Genomic DNA, 17,862 nt, shown 5'->3' with positions numbered 1-17,862 from the left:
GGCAGAGGGAGAAGCAGGCTCCATGTAGGGAGCCCGACCTGGGACTCAATCCCAGGTCTCCAGGATCACGCCCTGGACTGAAGGCGGCGCTAAACCACTGTGCCACCCGGGCTGCCCTTGACTCAGGATTTAAAAACTGGAACAGTGAAGGTGACAGCAGTGGGTTGGAGCGAGCATACCCAAAGTTCTACAATGTGGCCAAGGACTTTGATTGTACATTGTTCTTTTTTTTTTTTTTTAATAGTCATTCCAAATATCATGAGATGCATTGTTACAGGAAGTCCTTTGCCTTCCCAAAAGCCACCCCGTTTCTCCCTGCAGAGAAGGGCCTGTCCTCCCCCGAGTTCACACAGGGGAGGGTGATAGAATTGCTTTTGTGTAAATTATGTAGTCCAAATTTTTTTAAATCTTTGCCTTAATACTTGTTCTTTTTGTTTTATTTTGAATGTTCTGCCGTCACGGCACCTGTTTTTTGTCCCCCCAGTTGAAGATTTATGAAGGCTTTTGGTCTCCCTGGGAGTGGGGCTGAGGCATGGAGGCATCCAGGGCTTACCTGTACACTGCCTTGAGACCAGTTCAATGAAGTGCACACCTTAAAGACAAAAAAAAAAAGATTCTCTGTCTCTCCCTTTGCCCTTGCCTGTCCCCCTACCCCACCCCAAGCTCTCTCACTCTCTCTCGCTCTCAAACAAATAAATACACCTTTTTTTTTTTTTTAAGTAGGCAGAAGACTTGAAGGGGCATTTCACAAAACAAGATGTACAGGTGGCCAATAAGTATGTAATAAGATACTGAACATTATCTGTTATTAGAGAAATGCAGATGAAAACCTCTAAGATGCAAACTTCCCAACATGAGGGTTAAAATGAACACGACTGGTGATAAGGATGTGGAGCAACTGGAACTCTAGCAGGAGTGTATACTGGTACAATCCCTTTGGGTAACTGTTTGGCAGCATCTCCTAAAGTTAAACCAATCCTGTGACCTCGCAACTTCACTTCTGGGCATATCCTCAATAGAATGAGTGGTTACGTCCCCCGAAAGACAAGTACATGAATGTTCACAGCAGCCTTATAGATAAATAGCTCCAAACTGGAAACCCACCTGTATGTCCATTAATAGCAGATGGGACAAATAAATGATGGTGTATATATGGTGGCATATACGCTCTCAGAGACATAATATTCAGCAAACACACTATTGTTTCTGGGGTGGGTACTGGAAATACTCTGTATCTTGATCTGGGTGGTGCTCAGCTGGGTAAGTACACATATAACAATTCAATTTATTCACTTAAGACTTTTACTTTTTAATCTATGTAAGTTTAACCTCAATTTTTAAAAAAAAGTAAGTAAGAGGTGCCTGGCTGACTCAGTCCATAGAGCATGTAAATCTTGATCTCAGGGTCGTAAGTTCGAGCCACATTTTGGGTGTGGTGTCTACTTTACAAAAAAATGTAAACAAAAAGTTACTGTATATCATGTGCTTGGCACAGAACAGGCACTCAGCAAATAGCTGTCAAAGTTTCTAGGGAAGAGGAGGCAGTGAACCCATTGCACCATGAGCTGCTTAGATCACTTGGGAGCACTGAGGGTAGTGCTGGGAGACCCCATTTTTGCGAGGGTCACTAACAATCAGAGCATGATGTGATTGGAGAGAAGTATGGCAAAAGGTCTGGAATACATGGCCAATGAGGGATGGCTGAAGGAAGTGAGGAGGATGTTGCTGGGGACAATGAAACTTAAGAAGAACATGAAGAATGTCTTCAAATAGTGAATGGCTCTCTGTAGGATGGGAACTAGACTTTTCCTTTCTGGCTCTAAAGCAATAATTCTCAAACTGTACTGCATCTGAGTATCCTGGAGGGCTTACTACCAGATTACTGGGGCACCTGGGTGGCTCAGAGGTTGAGAGTCTGCCTTTGGCTCAGGTCATCATTCCAGGGTCCTGGGATCGAGTCCTGGATCGGGCTTCCCGCAGGGAGCCTGCTTGTCCCTCTGCCTAAGTCTCTGCCTCTCTCTCTCTCTCTGTGTGTGTGTGTGTGTGTCTCATGAATAAATAAATAAAATCTTTAAAAAAAAAAGAATTATTCTTTAAAAAAATAAAAAGTAAAACAGATTACTGAGACACACCCCCAGAGTTTCTGATCCAGCAGGTCTGGGGCAGGACTGAGAATGTGCATTTCTTTCTCTCTTTCTTTCTTTCTTTTTTTAGGATTTTATTTTTAAGCAATCTTGCACCCAACATGGTGCTCAAATGTACAATCCTGAGACCAAGAGTCACATGCTCTACTGACTGAGCCAGCCAGGCACCCCTTCATTTCTTTTTTCTTTCTTTCTTTCTTTCTTTCTTTCTTTCTTTCTTTCTTTCTTTCTTTCTTTCTTGAGTGTGAGCAGTGGTAGCAGGAGGGGGAGGGGCAGAAGGAGAGAGAGAGAGAGAGAGAGAGAATCTTAAGCAAGCTCCACACCCAGCCTGGAGTCCAATGCAGGGCTCAGTCTCAAAACTCTGAGTTTATGACCTGAGCTGAGATCATAACCTGAGTCAAAATCAGGAGTCAGAGGCTTAACCAACCGAGCCACCCAGGCATCCGGAGAATCTTCATTTCTAACAAGTTTCCAGGATATACCCATGCTACCGGTCTAGGGACATACTTTGCTAGCCACTATATTAGTGTATAAAACCAGGAGAACAATTTGTGCTGTTGTGAAGGAGGAGGAGGAGGAAGAAGAGGATTTATTTAGAATCTGTATTTATGAGAATTTATGAGAATAAGCTCCTGTATTACACTCTGTCTACATTTTCTCCCAGCAAGGGAGGGATTATTCTCCCCATTTTATTTTTTTTTAAGCTCTACAGGGGACATGGGGCTTATATTCACGACCCTGAGATTAAGAGTCTCACGCTCTAGCGACTGAGCCAGCCAGGTGCCTCTATTCTTCCCATTTTAGAGAGGAGGAATTCAAGGCTGTTTTTCACACATCTCACAGCCTGCCCTCAGCCTGGCCATAATAAAGCTGAGGCTGAATGGCTACCTGCAGCAGCCTGTAACCAGGCTTCTGTTTCTGAGTGGAAGGATCATTTCAGAGGTTCCTTCCGACCCTTAAAGTTAGACTAGCTTTAACTAGCACTTTTATTTTTTTAAAAGATTTTATTTATTTATTCATGAAAGACAGAGAGAGAGAGGGGCGCAGAGACACAGGCAGAGGGAGAAGCAGGCTCCATGCAGAGAGCCTGATGTGGGACTCAATCCCGGGTCTCCAGGATCACATCCCAGGCAGAAGGTGGCACTAAACAGCTGAGCCACCAGAGCTGCCCCTAACTAGCACTTTTAAGTGCTAACATATCCTCAGCACCAGCTAAATGCTAGGTATTATGCAATATTCTCTCCAGGATGCATGTGGCCACTGGTCTACCTCTTAAGATGCTTCTGGGCCATCTCATCTGCTCCTGTCTCTCCTATCCCCCTTGGCACCTCAGTAACCATCCCCCACCTCTCCATGCCAGCTGATAACTAGGTTCATTCAGATATTTGGCAAAGGAGACTTTTTTGTACACATGCGCATCTCTGCTGTTTGCATTCATGTGGGGTAGGGTAGCTGGGTCATCTAGGTCCAGTCCTTGGCACCAGGTTGTCTGCCACTCACCCCATGCCAACCCCAGACAGAGCCTGCCAATCTATTCTCCAGACTCTGGCCAGCAGACAATGATGTGGGGGCTGTGAGGTAGGGGAAGGGCAGCCTCATTCACCAGAATGGCCAGAGGAACTGCAGATGTGCTTAATGACCTTGAACCAGAGATTTCTTCGACTGCTCCTGCCTGGTTTCCTCAGAGTCTGGGAAGCAGAGACCAGAGGGCCCTGGGGACCAAAGCAGGCCCACAGTTACTTAGAGGATTTTGCCAAACATGAAATCAAGCCCAAGCCCAAGTGGCCCCCTCTAGGCTGTGATAATCAAAACTCTTCTTTTAGTATATTTTTTAATATTTAAAGTTTTCAATTCTAACAAAAACAGGAACAAAGACAAAGAGTACTTGTGGTTCTACGCACTAAGGAGTTTGGGCATTTATTGCTTATCAACTTTGAGGAGCAAGTGGGAGTCAGTATAGTGCAAACACCTCTCACCAAGGAGCTGATCCTGGGACTTGGTGAAGAACAAACCCAATGGCCCCTGCCTTGGAGGAGAGGCAACACAACGGATGATTAGCAATGATTTAGGAAGGGCCCCCAAGGAGGGCCCCAAGGAAGTCAGGGGAAGCTTCCCAGAGGAGGCAACCCTTGAGGCAAATAAACAGATTCCAGTCAGCAAAAGCCTGAGGACCCTTCACTCCCATTGATCCTTTCTGCCAATCTAGTCCATCTGTCCTTATTTGGGGGCCTCAGACTGCTTTCCAGAGCTACTAGGGGAAAGGGATAATTTCCTTCCAATGTGCAAGGAGAGAAATCCGAGAGTGGCTAAGGGACCATCCAAGGTTTTGTTGTTAAAATTTAAGATTGACCAACCTTAGGGTGCCCAGCTAGGGCTAGACATTTGGATCCTCGACACAGAAGAAATACGGGAGAGCCCCCGTCCTTGGGAACTTATCATTGGGAGATAAGATATGTAAATGAAAAACCAAAAATAATTGTAAAGGCAATGTGCAAATAATTCAGTTCCCCAGCTATTTTTCCAGGACTTGCTATCTGCAAGGCATTCTGTGAGGCACACATATGGGGGTGGGGAGATTTAGTAAATATAATATAACGTGGTAAATATAGCCCTAGGCCTTAAGAACTCACCATTTAACTGGCTGCAGGGGAGGCAGGGGTGGCAGGAAGAGGAAGCTGACCATCCCTGGATATAACAGCTGACATGGAAGATTGTACGGGGCAAGGAGGGGATCAGAGGCTTGCTGGAATTTGGGGGTTGGATTGGATTGTTCCAGAAAAGGTTCCTGAAAGAGGTAGACAATGTGATGATATTGGAAAATAGAGGAGATGGAAAAGAAAAAGAAGAAAAAATGAGCAAAACCTTTTCACATACCCATCCTTCCACATCCAGTCCAGGAATGAAGCCTTCCCAGGCAAAATGACATACTTCCGCCTGCAGGACTCAAACCATCCCCATGACAGAAAGTACCTCATTGCTGTACTTGTTTCCCTGCCTGCTTGTCCCAGCTCAAGGGCCCTGAATGCCAGAAAGAAAGAAAGGAAGAAAAGAAGGCAGGCTTTCTGATCCTAAGGAGGCTGGGTATTGCATTCACAATAGTGTCTCACTTTGTTTTTGTTGTGTGGTTTTTTTTAAAAGATTTTATTTATTTATTCATGAGAGACACACAGAGAGAAGCAGAGACATAGGCAGAGGGAGAAGCGGGTTCCTCGCAGGGAGCCTGATCCGGGACACAATCCCCAGACCCGGGATCAGGACCTGAGCGGAAGGCAGATGCTCAACTGCTGAACCACCCCAGGCATCCCTCACTTTGTTTTTGTTTACTTATTTTTATTTTTTACTATTTTTTCAAACTGTAACCTGTGTACACTATAAGACATAAATCCTAGGTGTACATTTGTTTGTATGGAATGAATTTTTACACATGTTTATATCTGTGTAACCATCACCCAGATCAAGCTATAGGATGCTTGTAGCGCCCCTGACACTGTGGGCTGCCCCCACTGTACCAGGGTCACTGCCATTGTGGCTGGAGGAGCTGAACCAGTGGGGTGGTATATCTAGGGAATACCATCTAAGGAAATTATGAAAGAATTTCAGGTGTTTGGGCTGAAGAAGCCAAGTGTTAGGGCGGGGTCATGTGCTTGAAAGACTAACATGCCCAGAGCAATTAGCCTTGTCTTGTGGGTGGCTGTGGGGAGACATAGGGAGGGGCTTTTCAGTTGAGCCTGAAACCCTTCCTTACAGCTGGAGCTGACCCACATTGGAAGAAGACCCACAGGAAATGATAGGTAAGGTCCCCAACAGCAAGAGGTATCAGTCAAGAACAGGACTGACAAACATTTATCAGCAATGATGGAGAGGGAAGAGGGGGCTCCAGTTGGAGACGGTTCCTTCCAACTTTGAGCTTCTGTGGTTCTAGAATTCTGTGAGAACGGCATGAAGGATCCAGTCAAACGCTTGTAGTTATGATTTATTTTTTGTTTTTGTTTTCCAGAGGATAACTTTACACTGAATCACAAACACTGTGTAGACTCACCATTATCACCCCTGAATAAGTAATTGTTCTTACCTTCCAGCCCACTGAGCCAGAGAGACCCTGGGACTCTGCTCTCAGGTGCTCAGAGTCTGGGGGTGGGGGTGGGGGCAGGGGAGCAGCTGCTGGAGTGCCACTGGGAGATGAAGTCAGTCCCCCCAAGAGAAGTTAATTACCTCTGTTGATGCCAAGTTGTCATGAGAGCATCCACCCTCCTACGTCCTCAGCCTCTTCAGCTCTGGTCCCCCTGCAGGGCCGTGGGCACGATGTCCCGGCTCCCGCCGCTACTAGAACAGCTGAGCAGAGGGGACACTCTGCCTCCAGGGGCCGGTGCAGGAACCCTGGCTCCCTCCCAAGCAGGACCACACGGGACCCACCAGCTCCGCGGCCTCCTGGGAGGAGGGTCAGGCCCAGTCGGCCGCAGGCCCCAGCAAGAACTACCAGTCTGGGCACTGGCCCCTGTCACCCCGCAATCCCGTCCGAGGTTTTCCAGCAAAAAAAAGGAATTTTCCCCAGAAATCTTTTTACCCCTGGAGGCCTACCTCCGACCTCCTCCTGGGATTTCTCCGGACCGCTGCCTTTCCCTTCCCGCCGCCTCCTCCCCGCCCCGCCGGGAATAGAGACCCGCGGAGTCCGGGCGCGACACCTGCGGCTCCACGCGGGGCTTAGCGGGGGACCGCACGCTTCTGAGCTTTTCTCTCCAAAGCGCTTTCCCTCTTGAGGTTAGCGGGAGCCATGAATACAGTCTCCCAAGAAAAGGCCGTACGTAGGGGATCTTGTCACCTACTCAGAGGGAAGGTCCGACCCTCGAAGCCCACTGGGGCCCAGTGCCGCTCCTCCCCGCGAAGCCCAGGCCCGGCTGCAGTCTGGGGGACGGTCCCCCCGCCCTCCGGCTGCGCGAGCCCCGGGTCGCCTCGGGCTCGGGCCCCCCAACCCCCGGCGGCGCGCGGGCGCGGGCAGGGCGGGCTCGGGCGGCCCCGGGAGGCCGGCGCCCCGCAGACGCGCCCCCGCCGCTCCCCGGGCGCGAGGGCGGGGCCCCCCGCCAGGCCGCCCCTCCCCGCCCCTCCCCCGGCCGCCGGCCTCCCGGGCCCCGCGGGCGCTCCACTCGGGCTCGGGCTCGGGCGCGCGGAGCCAGCAGCCGCCAGCCCGCAGCGGGGCCATGGGCTGCGACGGCCGCGTGTCGGGGCTGCTCCGCCGCAACCTGCAGCCCACGCTCACCTACTGGAGCGTCTTCTTCAGCTTCGGCCTGTGCATCGCCTTCCTGGGGCCCACGCTGCTGGACCTGCGCTGCCAGACGCACAGCTCGCTGCCCCAGATCTCCTGGGTCTTCTTCTCGCAGCAGCTCTGCCTCCTGCTGGGCAGCGCCCTCGGGGGCGTCTTCAAGAGGACGTGAGTGCCCGGCGCGCCCCGAGCCCCCGCGCCCCGCGCCCCCGCGCCCCGCGCCCCGCGCCCCGCGCCCCCGCGCTCCTCGGCACGGCCGCGCCGACCCTTCCCTGCGCTTCCTCTCCCTTCCCTGCCTTCCCGCCTCTGGCGGCCGCCGAGCCCCTGCCCGCCCCCCTCCCTCCCCCTCCCCCTCCCCCGGGCTGAGGCTGCCCCGCGCCCCGACCCTCGGGCGGGCGGCGACCACCCGTCCCCGCGCCGCCGGCCGCGCCCCGCCGGAGCTGCAGGGCCGCCCCCTCCCCCACCGCAGCTCTCCCCGGAAAAGTCTCTCCGGAGACTGAAGGTGACTTGGGGATTATTCCTTTGCCCTCGCTCCCCGCTCGCGGAGCCCGGCGGGTGGGGGTGGGGGCGGGGTGATGGAGCTGGCGGCGGGGAGACCCCCGTGCGCGGCGGCTCCGAGCTCCGTGGGTGTCGCCCCTGCTGCCGGGGCGGAGTGGAAGTGAGGTGGAAGGAGAGTGGGAGTGTCCCCCCAGGGGCGTGCTGGGCGCCGGCGCGGGCTGCGGGGTCCACTCAGACCCTCAGCTCCACTTCAGCTGGCACACGCCGTCCCGCCCCCCGCCACCCGGGGTGGGCACGGGGCTGCCGGGTCCTGCGCCGCGCAGGTCCGGCCTCAGACGGTCAGGGCTCCCGCAGGGGCCCCGGAGGCCAAACCCTTCTGCCTCTGAGACACTCGGGACTCGCCGCGAGGGCCGCGTAGGGGAGGCGTGGGGTGTCTCAGGCTGAGCTTGCGCCCTCCATCTCTGGCGCCGGGGTCCCCCTCCACTCCTCCCACTCCGTGTTACTCCTCCTTGGCCTCTGCGCCAGGGTAGGGCCCCGGACTCTGCCTGCCACGGCCCCCAGAGGTCCCCTTGTATATACCATTGCGGAGCCCCGATCGCCAGGCTTAAATTGGATGGGGCCGCCCCCACAGAGCCCTCTGGAAAGGCAGCAGGATTGGCTGTCCTAGTGCAGCTGGGAAAACAGACCCAAAGCAGGGGATAGATGACTTGCAAGCTGGAGGCTGCTGGAGATTTCCCTGGTTCCAGCTCCCGGTTGGGTGGTTTTCTGGACTGCATGGACTCAAGTAAGCAGGCGGCCCAGGAACAAAACCAGAGCTAGGCGACCCCAGAGGAACATCTGGGGGTGGAGGGAGTGCATTCTGGGCCAATTGCTCTCCCCCTTCGGCTCACTCCTCCCCGTGTCCGTGCCCCTGTCGTGTGTCCGTGTCCCTGAGGAGAGGTTTTCCTATCCACCTTGCTTCTGGAGCTGATGGAGAGAGCACAGGTGTCATACAGGTAGACCCCACCTTACGGCACCCAGTGGACAAAACAGTACCAATTAAAGAGCGATTGTCTTCAGGGTCAAATTCTCTTGTAAATGGAAGAATCCTCTTAAGGAGCAAGTCTTGTGCACACTGGGTTTTCTCTGGGTTTTGTATAGGATTGGATGCATGGGGGATTCAGAAAGTCTTTCGCAAAAGTTCAAGATCCTTCCAGATTCTGCCTAGAGGTTTACTTAGAAATCTACCAGTGTGTTTTTCTGTTTGCTTTCTTTCTTTTTAAAAAGTATTTTGACTTACAAAAGCTCCCTTACCTTGAACTTTTTAAGAACACGTGCAGTGCAAAGAACAGGAAGGGGGAATGAGGATAATTCTAAATGGCAGATTGGTGTGCCAGGTTTTGTGAAAACAACAGAGATACACACCCAACTGGGCCATGTCTTCCTCGCTTGCTCCGCACCTCCGTCCAGGGTCCTTACCTAACCAGGAGCTATGAACAGGCAGTGGAAAGGGTCATGGGTGAGGAAGTGAGCTCACAGGAAAGAAAAATAATTTTGGGAACAGTAGTAACTAATTTCACTCAGTTCTTGCTCAGTGCCAGGCACTGTTCCCAGTACCTCACTTGTATCAATTCATTTATCTTCACCACAACCCTATGGAGTAGTACTAACTTATCTCTAGTTTGTGCCTAAGGAAGCTGAGGCACAGAGAGGTTAAGACACTCGCCCCACGTCATACCACACAGCTCCTAAGCTGGGATTTGAATCCAGGTATTTGTTTCTAGAATCAGGTACTTGGGAAATGACTCTTACTTTATGAGCAGTCAGCCTGAACTGTGCAGAGTACAAGTTATACCCTGTCCTCACCAGGCACAGGCCTATGGGCTGAGTATTCCTGAGCTGCCGCTCCTGGGAAGGAAACTGTGGGCCTCTGGGGCTTCCTGCTGGGATCTGAGGGTGGGGGTAGGGTGGGGTGGAAGGCATAAGTCCTATCAGTTCAGGTTCACATTTAGATGCTGAACCTCAGTCCTCCCGCCCACAAAACAAAATGCCATAAAGAAGCCTTTCCTTTGGCTAAGAGCAAAGTGGACTTCAGTGGGAATGAAGGATTTGTCACAGGGGTGGCTTGTGTGTCAACGGGAGTCACTGCCTAGCTAGGACAGGATAGCTTGTCACAATCCCCCATTTCTGAAAACAAACGGAACTGCCAGTAGCCCTGAAACCAGCCACTAAAGCTTGACACCTTGGGGCCTCACCACAAGTTCAAATGCAAATATTCCCAGCTCCTCACCCCCTAACCTCCCTTCCCCCACCCCAGTACTTTTCAGCTTAAGTGATTACTGGCTAGTGGGCCAGGCTGGTACTTGTGAGGGGGGTTGGGGGAGTTGGTTTAACAAATGGCAAGAGCCAGCTGTTGTGGACAGACTCGAGGGAGAGGCATGGGGCGGCCCAAGTCAAGTCCTGCCTAGTGCTTGGCCCAGACTGAGGACCAGGGCTGAAAAGGGTTTCTGGAAGCCTCCATAGGGACATGCATTGGAGGATCTGCATGCAGACAGCCTTGGCTGTTAGAAGAGGACAGGACAGGAGCTCTCTACTCAGGGTAGGATCAGCCCCCCACCTCCATTCCTTATGCCCCCCTCCCCCTGCCCCCAGCTTCTAGCACAGAGATCTTGAGGGAAGCAGCCACATGCAGCCTAAGAGGGAGATAGGTGCAACTGGGGTCAGAAGAATCTGGATTAAAACTTCCTTAGAAATATCTTGCTTACCGGGAGCAGGGAGCCATTCAGAGAGGAGAAGAACACAAAGTCACCTGGTTGGCAGGGTGTATGGGTATGTGCTTTGTCAGATAGGAAAGAGAAAGGGGTATTTAGATAAAAGGTTAGGGGTGTTTTTTTCCTGGTTCCTTGGGGACCTGTCTAACCACCTTGGGTAGTTCGGGAGACCCCTTTATCTCAAAGGCATCAGGGTAGGTAAATGGCTTTCAGACCTTCCTCAGCCTTCTCCCAGCCTCACCTTGGCTTCTCCCCTGCATGCGCCCTCTTAATTGAAGGCTTGAATTCTCCCCTGTCCTACTCACTGTCTCCTTCTCTGTCTCTAATTTTCCCCAAATTCCTACAAGTCCTGCCCTGCCCAAGACCCAGCTCTAACTCCCTCCTGCCTGTTACATGAAATCCAGTCTTCCACACAAGGTTTCCCAGGCCACTGTCAAACCTGGTTTTCTAAGATGCTGGCCCCTGAAGTCCCTGGAACACAACACAAAAGCCAGTTTTGTCCTCCGAGCTGGGTCCTTGGTTGGTCTCCCATCTAGAAAGCCTCTGTCTCTCCCTCCCAGCAGCTTGTCTACCTTTCAGCATGCAGCAAACTTGGGCTGAGAGCCTACTGGTGGTCTGGCCCCAGACATGATTCTTGCTTTAAAAACTCATCTCAACATGGGAGTTGCCACATGACCAGGAATGCCACTCCTAGGTATATACCTCAAAGAACCGAAACATGTCAATACGAAACCTTATACAGGAATGTTATCGCAGCATTATTCATAACGCCAAAAAGAAGGAGCAGACCAAATGTTCATCAGTAGACATATGGACAAACAAAATGTGGTACACCTATACAGTGGAATAGTATTCAGCCAGAAAGATCAGTGAGGTTCTTATGCAAGCTACAGCATGAGGGAGCCATGAAAACATCATGCTAGGTGGAAGGAGCCAGGCACAAAAGACCCCATGCTGTATGGTTCCATTTCTATGAAAGTCCAGAAGGGGACTGTAGATATAGGAAGCAGAGTGGTAGGTTCCTAGGATATGGAGCAGGAGTGGCGAGTGACTGCTAGCAGGTACAAGGTTTCTCTCTCGGGTGAGGGCAATGCTGTAAACTTAAGTTGTGGTGATGGTTCCCAGATCTGAACATGCTAAAAGCCATTGAATCACACACTTTCAATAGATGAATTTTATGGTATGTAAATTATCTAAAAAATTTTTTTGAGATAATTAAAATAATTTTTTAAAAAATTTTATTTATTTATTCATGATAGACACAGAAAGAGAGAGAGGCAGAGGCAGAAGCAGGCTCCATGCAGGGAGCCCGACGTGGGACTCGATCCGGGGTCTCCAAGATCACGCCCTGGGCTGAAGGCGGCACTAAACCGCTGAGCCACCCGGGCTGCCCTAATTTAAAAATTTTTTAAAAGTAACTTCTACACCAAGCATGACTTCCAAACCCACAACCTCAAGATCAAGAGTCTCACACTCCATTGACTGAGCCAGCTAGGTGCCCTTATCTCAATTTTTAAAAAAGATTTTGTTTATTTATTTGACAGAGAAAGAGAGAGAGCATACACAAGCAAGAGGAGCAGCAGCAGAGGGAGAGAGAGAAGGAGGCTCACAGCTGAATAGGGAGCCTGAGACGGGGCTTGATCTCAAGACCCTGAGATCATGACCTGAGCAGAAGGCAGATACTTAACCGACTGAGCCACCCAGGCGCCCTCAATTTTTTAAATAAAGAAAAATCTCAAAACCCCAAAATTTCTAAATTCATCCCACCCCTTAATTCACTCATCCAACACGTATCTTTTGAGCCAGACCCCATTCTCGGGGTGAATATGATGGACAAGGTCCATGTTCCCATGGAGCTTACGCTCTGGAGCACCATGTAAGTGAAATGAAGGACATAAATAAGGGTGAGGATGACAATACAGAGTTGGTCAGGGAAGGCTGCTCTGAGGAGGTAACATTTGAGCTGACACCTGAATGACAAGAGGGAGCCATGCATGCCAGTAATCGGAAAAGGGTTCTGGGCTGACCCATTTGCAAGTCCACCCAACATGCGGGGCTTGCACCCCAGCGGGCCAGAAATATCATCACACACAGGGCACAGCCCCAACCTAAGTCTAATAGGGCCTGAGTCCTGCCTTAGACTGGGATCTCCCCAAAGACAGGCTTTCCTCCTCCTCCCTCTGAGTCTCCCCAGGCTTAACACAGGGCCCTGAGCGAGCTGGGGCATCATTGTGGGGGTGACCAGTTCCGGGGGGCCTCTCCTGGCCTGCTCCGTCTAAGTTACCTCTTCCCAGTTGGCCATATGGAGCCGTAGTCTTCAGCCTGCCCTAGCTCTCAGGGCGTGCCCTGACCCCTGGTTTCTTGTCCCAAGCCCCCACTCCTCTCTTGCAAGCTGCCTACTCCTTTTGGGGTGGAGAGGGGGCAGGGATGCCTCTGACTTCTCCTGGGTTCAGGGCACCTCTCTTCCCTGGTCCCTCCAGGAAGAAGATTATCAGGATGGGCAGGGGGATGCCCCGAGGTAAGGATGGGAGAATGTCAGTGCCCATCCTGGGGTCCCCCCACATCGAGGTGGCAAGGGACTGGTCCTCAGCAGCGTTTTTCCCCACCCTGGGGTGTAGAGGGCGGGAAGGACTGGCTGACATCTTATTGCTTAAGCCCTTCCCCTGGTTTGGAGCCAGGCAGCCCCTCCTCTTATCACAGAAACAGGAGGGCCAGAGCCAGCACCCTGGCAAGGCCAGGTCAAGGTGATCACATGTACCCTCTGGGTAAAGCAGAGCACCTGAGCTGGCAGGGGGAGCAGCGTGCTCAAGGTCACTCAGCAAACTGGTGGTTCAGGCACCTACAGTGGAACCACTGCTAGGCTGGGGGAGGACCTGGCTCCCTGCTCTCCCTCCCCCACTTCACCTTCCACGTGGAGCCATCAATGAGTAACTTGGACATTTCTCAGGCTTCCAAGGAAGGGTTCCTTAGACTTTCCAAGCTGTCCCTGCATCTCCCCAGGCCTTGGGGGAGTGAGGTCCCCTCTCTAATTGGCCTTAATTAACCTCTGAACCTGGGACCAGGGGAGGGAAGATCAGTGACACGATGCTGGATTGAGAGTCAAAAAACTGGATCCTGGTTCTGTCCCCCCATCTGGGGACGGCTCCTGATCTATAAAATAAGGGGCAGGACTCTTAGGTCCTTGCTGCCACTATAGCAGCTCCCGGACCAACCTCCCATGGTCACCCCAGGCCAGCAGGCTCTGCAGCAGGAACAAAGAGGCAGAGCCTGGCTGGAGAATCTGGGAGCTGCTGAGGGTACTTCCCTGGGCCTGGCTGCTGGCAGAGAGGGGGTGAGCATCATCGAGGAAAGGGGCTGCCGATGGCTGATGGCCGGGGGAAGATCCCAGGGAGTGAGCAAAGGACTGTAACATCGCACTGACACCGCCTGGCAGCCTCAGAAGGCAGAGCTGCCGATCCCCATTCTAGCAAGGAGCTAGGTACTCACCTGTAAAGGCTCAGAGGGCCCATGTGTAGGTGCCTTGCCCCGAGCTTCCTGCTGGGAAGTGGCGAGTTAGGTCTAGGACCAGTCTTTTTTCTTTTGATTTTTAGTTTTCTATTGGAGTACAGTTGACATACGTGTTATATGAGTTTCAAGTGTACAACATAGTGATTTGACACTTTTTATACCGAGGACTGGTCTGATTACAAATCCTAGTACATCTGCGGTGCCAAAGCTGTTTTGACATCATTATTCCATAATTTTCAATTACCCACATTCCTGGAAGGGGCCATTGACCAAAACCATTAAGTGACCAAGCCAATTAGTGTATTTCAGTCTGGCTCTGGGATGTATCTGGGACTTCTTTTCTCTTGGCAGCCATATGCCATTCTGGAGAAATGTGCTCAGGCTGAGTTCTAGAAAGCCCAGGCACAGCTCTGCCGAAGCAAGCGGGGAGGCAGGCAGTTTGCTGGGATTAAAACACAAGCTTTCCTGTGCTGCAGCTGTCCCCAGGAAATGGGGACACATCTCCATCCCCCAGTGCCCAGGAATCGCAGGCCCAAGATGGGCTTCGCCCTCCCCAGCCGGAGCTGTAGGCGGCAGGCTCAAATCGCGCGCTAGGGGTTGGCAGGAGATGCAGGAAGGGCCTTCCCAGGCCAGTTTCCCTCCAGCCTCTCCTTTCTGTTGTCTCATCCTTTCCTGCCTGTCCCTGGGCCTGGGAACAAAAATCTTCCCTGGGGGCATTGAGTGTCCTCCAGAAAGACAAGGTGAAAAGGCACAAATGGGAGAGCGGAAAGGCCTATACAGGGCAGCCCACCGTGACCGTGACCGTGACCGTGGCCCTCCCCCTCCACCCCAACCTCCCCAGCCTCCTACTGCCCCCCTGGCATCCTGGCCCTAGCTAAGGCTTTATCTCTTGCCTCTGTCTCTCTGTCTCTGTCTTTGACTCCCTCTGTCTCTGTGTCACCCATCACAACTCCCACATCAGGCTCCTAAGGCTCCAGGCCATCCTGTGTGGGTGACAAGACAAGCCTTCCTCAAGCTTTTTGCTCATTTGACTAGCAACAGCCAGCAGCCCTAGATGGAGCACCAGCTCAGGGCCAAGCACGGTGCCAGGCACGGGGTTCCGCAGTGAGGCTGCGCAGACGCCTCGGGAAGCTTGCCACGGAGCCAGCAGTCAGAATATGAAGTGTTTGGAGCCTCCAGAACACCCGCAGAGGGACCACGGGGGCTCACGTTCTAGCCATGCCAGCTGTTCACTGCTCGCTAAGCCTGTCATTCAAGGCTCTGCAGACTCTGGCCTTCCACTCCCTCCTGGCCGCCCCTCTCTCGGGCCTGCCTGGGTCTGTGGCCCATCACCAGCCCTTTTATTCTCTCTCTCTCTCCTCCATGGAAAAGCAGCATGGTGTAGGGATTATCAAGACAGAAAACCTGGGTTTGAGTCCAGACTGTCAGCTTCTTTCTTAGCCTCTCCCAGCCTTAGTCTGCTTGTGGTTCAAACAGGCACAGTTGCAAAGCCTATTGCCTTGGGCCTGTACACAAATGTCAGTTGCTATTTTTTTTTCCGTAGTCTTCTTTCCACTCTCATTGACTGATCCCAGGTCCCATTCCCTCGGGACTTTGCTACAAGACTGATTTTTTTTTCAAAGATGTTATTTGTTTATTTGAGAGACAGCCTGAGCAGGGGTGGGGGGCAGGGGGCAGAGGAAGAGGAAGAAGCAGACTCCCCACTGAGCAGAGAGCCCGATGCAGGCTCTATCCCAGGACCCTGAGATCAGGACCTGAGCTGAAGGAAGACAGTTAACCCAGTTAACCGACTGAGGGCACCCCTACCGAGCTGATCATTAACCACGTTAATGAATCTAGGTTTTGCAGGGCAACGACGATGATGGGTTAATTCTTCAAGGGTCTGTGCACTTAGCTTGGGGCAGCCACACTTTACTGCAGACTGGTGAGCCAGGTGGTGGAAAGGTCACCCCATCCCATGTGCCAGTTCAACAGGGAGAATGGTTGAGGGGGAGACAGAGGACCCACTTGCTATCCTTGAAGTCCGGCCAGCCAGGAGGCAGGCTGCCTGAGGGAAAGAGAGAGTGAACGATCATGAGAAGCCAGCCAGTTTCATCACCTGTAGAAATGTGGGCATCCCCTCTGTGCTGGGTGCCAGGGAGCAGAGAGAGACTTGAGACCAGGTTGCAGGAGGCAGATATTCAGGAAGGTCAGCGCGCAGCCTGGGCGTTCAGCTCCAGGGGCCGGCGGAGCAGGGGTGCCAGGTAGAACTGGGGCCAGGAGAGACCTGAACAGGCCTCCCCACAACACCATCCTCCCTGTCCTCCTCCTAGTGGCTGGGGTGAAAGATCATGGGAGTCCCCCCTTCCTGCTCAGAGCTGGGAACAGACAGGGGTCATTCATGATCAGTGATCTCTCCAAGAGATCAGTCTGAGAATAAGAAAAAATAATGAACTAGTGCTATCAGCAGAGCCCTTCTGACAGAGGATTTGATCAAAGATGGGCCAAGCAGAGAACCAAAGGGGTCAGAGGCAAGAAAGGCAAGAACCTCTGGGGAAAGATGTAGCCTGGGAGCTCTCCTGAGGGCCTCTCTCTTTGCCCTAATGTGCTGGCAACAGACCAGTCTTCTTGCCACAGGCCCCTGCCCCGTTTTCAGGTCCAGCAGCCAGAACAACTGTTCATAATCTGAAAATTATAGCTCTCTCTTCCAGAAGTTTTTTTTTTTTTTTTTAAGTAAGCTCCAGGCCCAACATGGGGCTTGAACTCATAACTCTGAGATCAGGAGTAGTGTGTTCTGCCAATGACCCAGCCAGGTGTCCCCAGAACCTTCTTGCTATCCAATGTCCTTTACCCACATCAGTCTTTCAGAGTGGTTCCGGAAAATACAAGGCATCCTTCTTTCCTTAGAGTCTGGTTATTAGGTAGGGTGTACCAACAAGACCCTGATGGAGCCCCGGACGGTCCGTCTACTCGCCCACTTGTGCGGGAACAGGCCCTCAGCCTGCCTGTTGTGGGCTCCTCTGCGGGAAGGTCACCTACCAGACACCTCTCAGTGAGGACAGCCACCAGTCCTCCCTTCCAGAAACTTGCGGAGCCAAGATCTCTGCCCAAGGGCTGGAGGGAGGAAGGAAGGGTGCCAAATTACCCAAATTCCTTGGCTGAGAGCTTTGGTTCAGGTGGCTTAGTTGACATCTGTAAAGGGCCTGGCCGTTTTGCCCTTCCTGTGTGGGGAGAGCGCGTTGCAGCCCAGCTGGTGCGGGTGGGGGTGGGGGGTTCGGGTTCTTCCCCGTCCCACCTCCAGTTTGGTGCATATGGCACAGTACCCAGAGACACTCAAAGTAGATTCCCCTCGCACATCCATGAGAGGGACAGAAATATCTCTGTGTATTATAGTTTATAAGTAAAGTAAACTATTATTTTCCCTTTTTTTTAAGATTTTATTTGAGAGAGAAAAAAAAGAGAGAGAGAGAGAGAGAGAATAAACATAGGGAGGCAGGGAAGGAGTAGGCTCCCCACTCAATCCCAGAACGCTGGGATCATGACCTGAGCCAAAGGCAGACAGACGCCTAACAGACCTAGCCACCCAGGGGCCCCTTATTTATTATTTTAAAGACTTTCTTTATAAGTAATCTTTACGCCCAGCGTGGGACTCGAACTCACAACCCTAAGATCAAGAGTTACAGGCTCTATCAACTGAGCCAGCCAGACACCCCTGTCAGTAAACAAT

General features: G+C 52.2%; 1 protein-coding gene and 1 long non-coding RNA gene across 3 annotated transcripts in view; one reads left to right on the top strand and one right to left on the bottom strand.

Annotated features, from left to right (window-relative positions):
- Window positions 1-113: 113 nt before the first annotated feature.
- On the bottom strand, window positions 114-7,118 carry LOC140626796 (uncharacterized). Of its 2 annotated transcripts, none has more exons than XR_012025804.1 (3): window positions 5,019-7,118; window positions 4,775-4,929; window positions 114-592 (listed from the first exon to the last, which is right to left on the bottom strand). It is a non-coding gene; the product is annotated as an uncharacterized lncRNA (long non-coding RNA). The 2 variants fall into 2 exon arrangements; XR_012025803.1 differs by lacking the exon at window positions 114-592 and adding an exon at window positions 3,140-3,856.
- Window positions 7,119-7,270: 152 nt separating this feature from the next.
- Window positions 7,271-17,862, top strand: part of MFSD4A (major facilitator superfamily domain containing 4A) — a 29,466-nt gene continuing 18,874 nt past the window's right edge. The window contains exon 1 of the mRNA XM_072814523.1: window positions 7,271-7,569. Within this exon, the coding sequence (XP_072670624.1) occupies window positions 7,340-7,569 (230 nt within the window). The 5' untranslated portion in view covers window positions 7,271-7,339. The remainder of the gene's footprint in view (window positions 7,570-17,862) is intronic.

Source organism: Canis lupus, chromosome 38 (assembly GCF_048164855.1).
Source record: "Canis lupus baileyi chromosome 38, mCanLup2.hap1, whole genome shotgun sequence".
Classification (NCBI taxonomy): Eukaryota; Metazoa; Chordata; class Mammalia; order Carnivora; family Canidae; genus Canis; species Canis lupus.
This window is presented reverse-complemented; position numbering and strand designations above follow the sequence as displayed.